This window comes from Poromitra crassiceps, assembly GCF_964638095.1.
Source record: "Poromitra crassiceps genome assembly, chromosome: 7".
Lineage (NCBI taxonomy): Eukaryota > Metazoa > Chordata > Actinopteri > Beryciformes > Melamphaidae > Poromitra > Poromitra crassiceps.
In genome coordinates this window covers 46,787,100-46,797,870 of record NC_139628.1, presented here as the reverse complement: position 1 = coordinate 46,797,870, position 10,771 = coordinate 46,787,100, and the positions used below count along the sequence as shown (strand labels likewise).

General features: G+C 43.4%; 1 protein-coding gene across 1 annotated transcript in view; it reads left to right on the top strand.

The window, feature by feature from the left end:
* ank2b (ankyrin 2b, neuronal) overlaps nt 1-10,771 on the top strand; it is a gene marked incomplete at both ends in the record, with an annotated part of 106,006 nt that overhangs the window by 49,646 nt on the left and 45,589 nt on the right. The window contains 8 exon segments of the mRNA XM_083640816.1: nt 38-136; nt 1,475-1,547; nt 2,120-2,173; nt 3,505-3,646; nt 5,441-5,528; nt 6,462-6,565; nt 8,519-8,557; nt 10,483-10,707. Coding sequence (XP_083496942.1) covers nt 38-136; nt 1,475-1,547; nt 2,120-2,173; nt 3,505-3,646; nt 5,441-5,528; nt 6,462-6,565; nt 8,519-8,557; nt 10,483-10,707 — 824 coding nt within the window.

The following is a 10,771-nucleotide window of genomic DNA, read 5'->3' as shown; positions in this document are numbered from 1 at the left end:
CACACACACCCTGCTCACTGTGTGTTTTCTGGTGCAGAATGGTAACACTGCTCTGGCCATCGCTCGGAGGCTGGGATACATTTCTGTGGTGGACACACTGAGGGTCATCACCGAGGAGATCATCACCACCACAACGGTACACACACGCATGCACGCATGCATGCACGCACACACACACACACACACACACACACACACACAGACACTCCTCTAAAGCTGCGTTCACACCGACCTATTAAAGTTTTTCGCTGGCATCGAGTTTACATACAAAGTCAATGCAAACGAGCGATTGAGCGTATATTCGCCCGGGAGAAAAATCACTGGGGGTCCGAGCGACAGAGACAGAGCGATAGGGAGAAAATACGCTCGTCGCTCGAGATGAAATATCCCAAATCGAGCGAAAATACGCTGGCATCAGTCGCTCGCTGTTCAACGCTGATTGGCTGTCGTGTGAGAGTGAGTCAAGGATCACAATCTTGGAACACAATCTTGGAACACCATACCTTTAAATATACGTAATAGTAGCTCTTATCGCTCTTTCGCACGTAATTTTAAAATGTGGTTGAACAACAACCAGACCTGCCAGCATACCTAGGCACATGCTTGTTCTGTCTGCCGCCATCTGCTGGCCTGTTTCTCTCACTGCACTGTTGTTGTTGTTGTGGTTGTTGTTGTTGTTGTTTTGAAATCCCTGTGTATGTCCCTGTTTGTCTTTGCTTGATCATAGCATGTTTATGGTTTTATCAATAATGTGGTCTGAATGTTGGCATGTTTTAACTGTCTGTGCTGGTCTGTCTGCCTGTATAGTCTGTTTTAACTTGCATGGTGCCAATTGCTTTGGCCTGCTACATGTTATTTTTACTTACATTTTTATTTGCTTGTGTGTATTATTGTTGGTGTTTGTTTTTAATGCTTGCTTGCTTGCTTTTAATGGCTATCTTAAGTTCTGGCCAAGGGACATCAGTTGAAAATTAGCCGTTTGGCTAACACTGGCATGTTTACAGTCATGTTAATTAATGTGCACTGTCCCTCAAATAAATCAATAAATACAAATACAAATACACTGGCTTGGAACAAACCGCTGGTTTATTGTGTGGCAACAAACCGCATTGACAGGCTGACAGCTGACATGAAGTGAAGTCTGTACTACCGGTATGGAGCTCGCATTAGGAGCACGCTGATAGGCTTAGCTTGTAAACATCTACGGTGGCTCGTAGTGGACAAACATCATGACATTGCGTAACGTTATAGCCCCCACATGTCCGTCAATTCGTGTGCCTGTTGATGAGCGATTTAAACAGAGCGACAGAGCGATTCCAAAGGGTTGAATCAAGCGACAGAGCGAAAAATAAATATCTCGGTGTGAACACAGCTTTAGCGTACCATCGCCCACAAGCATGTAATATGTCGACAAAATAACCAGATTCACATAGAAGGCGACCCTGGGTTAACAATGTCCGTTTTCCTGCCTCAGACGGTGACAGAGAAACACAAGCTGAACGTGCCGGAGACCATGACTGAAGTGCTGGATGTCTCTGATGAGGAGGGTGAGTCGTGCCAGACACCTGAGCCAGACGCCGTTAACCCCCTTTAGCCCTCCAAATGGAAAGAGACCTTTTGGCATCCTGGCTATGTGTCCACACATGCCCCACGGATCAGTTTGACCAACCGTATCGACTCACACAACCCCTAAATCAGCAGCCTAGTTAGCGCCTGACCTACTTTGACCCAGGCATGGGCTGCTGTCCAAACTGGCCTGCTTTAACCCAGTCATGGGCTGCTGTCCAAACTGGCATTAGACAGATATATTGGTGTGGACGTTCATCCCTGACCACAGCTAGACATGTTTTTATCACTATTATTAAAATCACATGTCAGATGATGTGGGAGGATTTCACCTGACAGTCTGCCTGCTGAAACCAGCCTCACCCTGCCTTCAGGATGAGGCTGGTCCACTCCATTTTACGTCTCGGCTTTTGAAGTGTAGACTCAGTTTAGCAGCAGTTTGTCGCACATTATGCATGTTTGCCTCCAGGGGACAGTTGCAGGTTGTCTCTATGGTTCTGAGGCTTGAGGAGGCTTTAGGAGGCTAGTGAGTGACGATGCTGTCTACCCACAGCGTTCAAACCCGATGAGGACGATATCATGTCAGACGACTCCCTGGATATGGAAGGTATTCACAATACAGCCGTGCACTCTGTCTCTGTGTGAGGGTGTGCTGTGCTGATCTGACCAGGAAGGGTTGCTGTGACTTGCATGGTGAATGCACTCATAGTAATCACTGTTTGGTTTGGATGCTGGAATAATAACCTAGTGTGATGTTTTGGATACAGATAATGTGGAGAAAGTGGTTGGAATCCAAAGTTGTATTTCAAAGGTGATCGAGCCGACGATATTTCTGTTTTGAAGTGCAGCTTATTATTATTAGAGAGTTGTTGCCCAAAGCATCAACACGTACTTTTCCTAATGTACATTTGAGTGCAGAAATGAATGTTGTTTTGATAGTGTAAAATCGTATCCCCTAATGGTGTTTTCCACTTTTTATACTTACAAAAAACCAACTGAAGATGTGTTGCTTCTCTATGAAGCTACACTGTTTTGAAAATGTTTGGCCTCCAGAGAAAATAGGAGAAATCTCGAGCAAAGAAAGCAAGATGAATGAACCCTTAAGCGCCTTAAGGATACATTATGAAATACTGACTGGAATGCTGCTCAATGAAACCCCACCACCACTGGATTATCTTAACCCGGTTGTTAGCATTATAACCCAACACCGCTGGATTGGCTTAACCCAAGTGATATTAGTTTTAGTATTATAAGATTTGTTCTTTGCAATAGATGAAAGAGGATGTGTGTGTAGTTCTGGCTAGGGCTCGGCAATATGGACAAAATCAAATATCACAATATTTTTGACCAAATAATGTACCTCGATATTGATATTGTGGCAATATTGTAGGGATGACTATTGGTAACCTGCTGCTGGCAGATGGATGGGTTTGCTTGTTTCACAAATTGTGAACTTGTGAACTCAATACCGCCCCATCTGGTGGAGTCAGGTTAGACTATTGGTGCTTTCCCCAAAATATTTACACCACATTTTTGATAAATAATCATCAGTAATGTGGATATAATGACTAAGTGGGTAAAGGCAAATAATAGAACAGCTAGAACAGTTTTTTATATATTGGCTCCCCACAACATCTCTGTCTACAGTAACTACAGTATGCACACGTGTTCTACTGGCCTAGCATAATGCTCACTGCCAGACCTGAAAAGTCATGAATTTGATGTTTAAGAAGGTGTGTGAACCCTAAAATGGTAGCATGGAGCCTGCTATCACTCAACACAGTGTATGCTGACATCAATAATTTTGGTGTCTGCATGTTAAGTTCTCAACACGTAACGGGTAAATTGACCATTGGGCCGATCTCCCAAAAACATGGTGTAAACCTCAGTTATCCTCACAAACAAAACTCCCCCCGTCCCTCTGTGTGCTCTCCCAAGGCGATGACACGATGACAGGCGATGGAGGGGAGTACTTGAGGGCCGAGGACCTCCGGGAGCTGGGAGATGACTCCCTGCCTGGACAGTACCTGGACGGGATGAACTACCTCCGCTTCAGCCTGGAGGGAGGACGCACCGACAGGTACTGTACCACTGCACTACCCAGATGCCCCAAGTTTCTTGTTGATCCTGTCAAATTATTACTGTTTGTTGTGGGTTTGCTGATTTACATGAATTTTCCTCTTGAGGAGAGTAAACTAAACTAACAAACTGTGTTTTTGTACATGGGTGTCTACTGTATGTCTGTGTTTTTGTACATGTGTGTCTATGTCTGTGTGTTTTTGTACATGTGTTTCTGTGTGTTTATGTATGTGTGTGTCTCTGCCTGTGTGTTTTTGTACGTGTGTGTCTATGTCTGTGGGTTTTTGTACATGTGTGTCTGTGTCTATGTCTGTGTGTTTTTGTACGTGTGTCTCTGTGTCTATGTCTGTGTGTTTTTGTACGTGTGTGTCTATGTCTGTGTGTTTTTGTACGTGTGTCTGTCTGTGTTTTTGTGTCTATGCAACCACTCGTGCTCATGCTCCATCTAACCCTCGTCATCATGCCTACATAGTCGAATCCAAAGGTATGTGCTGAAGCTGGCTTAGCGTCTAACCTTTATAAACTATCAGCACTAGCTCAGTAGCCTGTGTAGCAAAGTCTCACTATGTGTTAGAATGATTCCGCTCATTTAATAACATTATCTTTTCCTAGTGTACGTTCCAACTTTGCCATTCCTATACATTGTTTTCCATTATAGTGGTGTGATCCAGGCTAGTAAATTATTATCGCGCTTTTCGACCGCAATAGTACCGCCTAGTATCGTCCTTACTCTACTCTATTTTGGTAGTACCTGTTGGTTTTCCACTGCAAATAGTACCCCGTCAATGTGGCCACCCCCACAACTGGTCGTCATAGCCACGCCGCATGAAACTAATATGCCATGAAAGTGTAAATCGTCACAGCAAAGGAAGGAGATAGCCTCAAAGGCTCCCTTTATAGCGACGCTGCTTCTACTCCATACATGTAACAATTAAAGCCCCTACATGGAACTTTTAACTGCTTATGAAATACTTATGCATCTACTGTATAATATGACCTACATCAGCAAATGAGACCATGAGCGAGAAGATTGGCTATTTATAGTTCTTCTAAATGCCTGTGTGCGTGTCGAGACAGCGGGAGGAGACTCGCTGTTCAGGCCCAGCCTTTCATTTCTCCCAAAAACGACTGGAAATGGCCGTCTGTTGAGGCTAAGCAAGGAGAGCGGTTTTATTTCACAAGCGGCTGAAGGCACCAAGACAAAAGACTGCTGAGGAAACAGGAGTGTATGGTAAATCCATACACGCAAGGGGGTAAGCTAACCTAGTAGCTACCATTAGCATACAGTATGTGTGCACAACGATGAGGACCAATCAGTAGTCTGCAGTGTTTTCATGTCTGAGGTATCGCCTCAGCTCGCTTGGAACCTCGATGGAGGTAGAAGTGAAAAAGGTACCGCCTTAGCTCGCGTCAGCTCGGCTCGACTTGCCCAGTGGAAAACCAAAAAAGGCGAGTAGAGGCGAGGCGAGATGAGCCGGTACCCTGCGGTCGAAAAAGCCCATTAGTTCTGTCGAGGGCTTCCTGCTCACATGACCCAACTTGCCAAAGGTATTTGGAAGTGCTTATGAAGAGATTTATCGAAGTGGCAACTCTCACACACGTTCACGCTCTCACCCTGCTTGTAGAAATAGATTGTCCTGCTTTAGAATTTCCCATGCCTTTTCTTCCAGAGGCATTTTATTTAATACACCTCTTATCCCCATTTCTGGTGCGAATTCTAAGCTTTCAGCAGTGAATAGTGGGGCCACTATTCCTGTTTCCATGACTCAACCCCCTCTCTCCTTCTCTGCTCCAGTTCAGACAGGCCCTTCACCCCCACCCACCACGGCTACTACTCCCCTAAACATGAAGCCATGATGGACGAGATGCTCACCAGTCACCAGGTACAGTATGTTACTACCCCCCTAAACATGATGCCATGATGGACGAGATGCTGCTCACCAGTCAGCCTGGAGCTGTAACATAGCTATTAATTACATAGTAATCAGATCAGTGATCAACACTACACTGCTAGTATGCATGACTCGTAGTTAAAGAGTAACTAAATGCCAAACCCAAATGTGTGTAAACCCTGATGTCTAATAGTGAACAGCATTCTAGTGAAATGGCCATGTGCTTATTCTGCTATTGGCTGATCTTTGATATCACCATCTTTCAGGTGGTGACATCATTTGGCACCAGCCAATGGCAGTTGTCAATATCAGTAGCATGCTTTTTACGTTTAGATGTCAAGCTGCACACAGGTTTGGGTTTTAGTGACTCTATAACTATACTTCATCATTGTATCAGTTAATTGGCTAATTAGTAATTAGCATCCGTTTACTATGTTATTACTGTATTATTATCATCCTGGGTTTCAATGGAGAGATTGAAGGCCCATTCACACTTAGAATCATAACTATAAAGATAACTCAAAGAATTGTTATAAGTAAATAGAATGGCTGTGTTCACTGTTCACACTATAGCTTTAAAACACCTAAAATGACAACTGTAACGATATTCTTGGTTCCATCTCATTTCTTGTAATAGTTTTTTATATTGTTAAAATATTGTTTTCTTTATAGTTATCGTTTGTGTGAATGGGCCTTTAGTGTCTCATGATGATCTAAATATTGTTCCAGGCTTTTTCATCCTGACAATAAAGCAACTCTGGGTGGAGACACTGAATACTTGAATTTATTTTGGAATTTGATGGGGAATGATCCCATGTAAAGATATTAAATGCAGAGACATCAGCAGGTTCAGTCAGTAGTGGTATGTGCTGCGGTAGCTAGCTAGTCGTTATCTCTAACAAGAGGCTCCTTGTTGGACGGCAGGTTTCGCAGCTCACCAGGGAAAACGAGAGGGACTCGTACCGGCTGAGCTGGGGCACAGAGAACCTGGACAACGTGGCGTTATCCACCAGCCCCGTCCACTCTGGGTACGTACAGTACAGCCGGCTTGGGCATAGAGGAAACCAGGCGTCAAACATGCCAGGACACTCACATGTCCCTAGCACAAGACCATAAACTCCTAATTATTGAATAGGGATGCACTATTGGATTTTTTGACGATATCTGTTATCAGAGAACATCAAGTCTCTCCTGTAGTGGATTTAACACATTATTTTGCCTACTCTTATCATGATGACCCACTGGCAGATGCAGACATTAACAGAATGCTTTTCAAAATGTACACATTCACTGGGCAAAATAAGAAAACTACTTCAACTTAGGTTGTGTAAAACGTGCCGTAATTTGTATTTATGTATTATTTTAATTTCAAACAAAACTGTAAGAAGACAGGCTTGGATGATTTCATCATATCAGCAGAAATCTCATATCGGGCTAATAGCAATATTTAATTTTAAAGCCTTTATCGGCTGATAACGATGACGTCATCACACACACACACACACACACACACACACACACACACACACACACACACACACACACACACACACACACACACACACACCTAGATTCATGAATATGCATAATCACAATTAACCCACTCTTATCAAAGCCCTCATAGCCGAGCTGTTATCAGGTGCTAAGTAGTTAATTCTACTCAATCATACTATCAGTTAATTGGTCAATTAGCCTCCATTTATTAACCCCGTCTCTGGCTACTTCCCTAATGCTTAATGTGTTTCCTCTCACTTGGCAGCAGGAATATACTGGACCTCAACATAAAGATATTTACCGTGTTATTGTTTTGGAATAAAATCATGACCTCTTGTAATCCGCCTGTAATCCTCCTCTTTTAAGCAGCTTTAGACATTAAAACAAGTCTGTAATGAGAGTAAGATAATGCTTATTTTATTTGTCACTGACGGATTATGATTATCTTCTGGATATTGTTGTATGATCATAGGCTATAATATGCATTGTGATACATGGTGGGGGGGGGGTGTTGTTGTCACCATACTGTACCAGAATTTTCACTTGGAAACCAGTGCTAATTCTAAAAACATGTTACAACAATGATCCCATGACAAAGTAAAGTAAGTATTAGTAAGTAGTAAAGTAAACCAGTATTGGAATTGTGGTTAGCGTGACAACACTCGGATCAGAGATTGCTTCCAAAACTCATACTCTTTTCTTTTTTCTGTATTTCAGTAACACGTTACAATACGGTACACAGAATTGTGGCAGTTACTAGTTATTAAGGAACGAGTGGGGAACCAATCAGGAGCGAGCTGATAATTAATTAATTGTTAATGAGTAGTTCCTTGAATAACTCTGACTACAGTACATACTGTAGTAGATAGTGATGAGTTACTAGAGAACAGACTGGGAGATCCTAGAGTGATATTAATTAATCATTAGGTAATGATTAGTTAATAAATATATGTGAATAGACATATAGTACTGCCCACCTTTTTCAGGAGTACTTCCTGATTAACTGAATCAGTCACTGAGCTGCAAAAAACTAGTAACAGCTTACTCATGAGTTAATCACCATTACTATTTGTGCACCCCCAAGTAAAGTGGTACATCATACTCAGAAGTTACTACTGTACTGTAAGTATTATGTAATGAAGTAGAAGAATTCATCAAGTAACAAGGGATTACTTAGTAACTACTGAGTATGATGTACCACTTTACTTGCGGGTGCACAGAAAGAGTAACTAATGAGTAATTAATTAGTCGTAACTAGTTTTTTTCATGCTTAATCAGGAATTACTCGTTAACGATTCATTAATTATCAGGTTGCTTCTGATTCGTTCCTCACTCGTTCCTTAGTAACTACCACACTGTGTACCGTATTGTAAAGCGTTAGCTGTATTTCTCATAATTGCCCTGTTCTTTCTCTCTGTTTGGGACTTCTTTGGCTTCTGGTTGACTCTTTCTCCCTTCCCGTCTGCTGTGGTGGTTGTTGTTTGTAGCCGTTCCTCTCCGTGCCCTGATCATGGAGACCACAGCAGGTGACCCTCTGCACCTTGGCTTCATCACCGTCCTCCTCATCTGCATTGTGCTCTTGCTCACAGTGTGCTCTCCCGCCCGGTGGAGAGATGTTTGTGTTTGTCTGTCCCTTCACCCGCATAGTCTCATTCTTTCTCTTCTGGTTTGCTAGCTTAGTTATCATGTCTGCCAAAATTAGGCTCTGAAAAAGAGGGAGATGTTCTGGGGTAAATGCAGCCACCTCCGTCAAGTCCGTCGAAACTTTGTCAGTGATGTGATCCGTTGTTCTATCGATTTATGCTGCATGGTCAAGAAAATGCTCGAGACTCGTGGGTATTGATTATTCAGAGAGATCAATGGACCCCTTTGAAAATAGCTTTTCCCTCGTTAAAATCTTGCCTAACTTTGGAATGTTATTTAGCCGCCTTCCCGACAAGCTATCATCACATGGTTGGTGCCAAAGGATGCCTTAGGTCATCTAGTTCCATAAACTAGCCCGCTACAGCCATTTGATTTGTATCACAATGAAAACACAAGATTATTGGGATGAAAGGGTTAAATATAGGGAGACTCCCGCAAAATGGGGAGACTGGCAGGTATGCAGTTCTACATCTTGAGTCAGTCTCTCTGACTTCTGCTTTGAATTTGACTGGAATCATTTGGGGCGGGACATGGCGTCGCATTTTCACCTGAGAATGAGATCAGGCTGACAAAACTGCTTCAAAAGACAAGCTACCACCAAGTTGTGGATATCAGGGAATAAAGACAAAGCAACTCAAGAGAAGTCACGAGGCGGCAAAGGTTTAGGTTTATTTCACAGAATGTCTTGTGACTTGTGCATTGCCACTAACAGATGTCTATCATTGTTCCATTTGAGCCCTGAGGAACTCTTTGGCAAAACACATGATCAACGTATAATATAGTGTAGTGAACCATCAAGGACAATCACTTTAGAACTCATCTCCTTGTATTTCCTCAAACAAACATTTGTCTCACTTGCATCAGATTGAAGTGTGTTTCAATCAGTTGACAAACTAGAAAAGTCTGTTCTGTTTGCTTACCATACTGTGCAAAGCCCCGTGTGGCTTGTTTCAGTTGGGCAAAAGGCTGCTCTGTTTGTCGTCTAACAATTTTGTTTGCCATGTTCCTGAATTCAGTAACGTGTTTTTGTGTGGTTTTCACATTGTGTATGAAGCCACTACAAAGGCAAGCTTGAGCTAGAATTCGTATGGTACTGTATCATATTGTCACCTCATCACACCCACAACCCCCCCTCATTAAGATATGTGATCCATGTACGGTATATATTTGTCACTTTGCATGGGCTGTGTGCAATGACAGTTTTTCACCAGTTGAGGTCAATGACATCTCAGGCTATGAAGTCAGTTTGACTTTCTTTAAACTCTATGAAGGAGTAGCTACATCAAGATTTTTGGAGATTGACCTGCTCAGTTTCCCTGTTAAGGGTGAGAAAATGGACATTGTGTTTCTCATTAGATCATTGGTTCCACTGCTCCATGCTAACACTTTACCATACCGTAGTAGGCTATATGTTTGGCCTCAGAGTAGTGCAGCAAGTAGGCTTGGTTGGGCTTCCACTGCGGGTGGGAAGCCGGATTAAGGCTATGTTTCCTGGTCGCTGCACTAGCGCCTCCTCTGGAGACTTAACCAAATATCTTTTAAAATGTCTTACCATTTAGCTTTAGAGCTGGCACAAATTCTCATTTTCTTGTTTTTGAGATAATGCTAGAAGAAGCCTACCTGCTCAACATAGTGTATGCTACAGTGTTAGCATGGAGCACCAGCGCAAACAATACCAGGTTGATGTTGGTGTCTACTTTCCCATCACTTAATGGTTAAATTGACCAACAAACCTCCAAAACGTGATTCCTTTAACTGTAAGCATTTGTATCTCTGTATCCATCGTTCTCCTCCTCTTCCGCCTCAGCTTCCTGGTCAGCTTCATGGTGGATGCCAGGGGCGGAGCCATGCGCGGCTGCCGGCACAACGGCCTGCGCATCATCATCCCGCCCAGGAAGTGCAGCGCGCCCACACGGGTGACCTGCCGCCTGGTGAAGAGGCACCGCCTGGCCACCATGCCCCCCATGGTGGAGGGAGAGGGCCTGGCCAGCAGGATCATCGAGGTGGGGCCCTCCGGAGCCCAGTTCCTCGGGTAAGACTGCAGCATGGATGGATGGAAATTAGGGGAGAAGGGGAAAGACGCTGTAGGGAAGGGA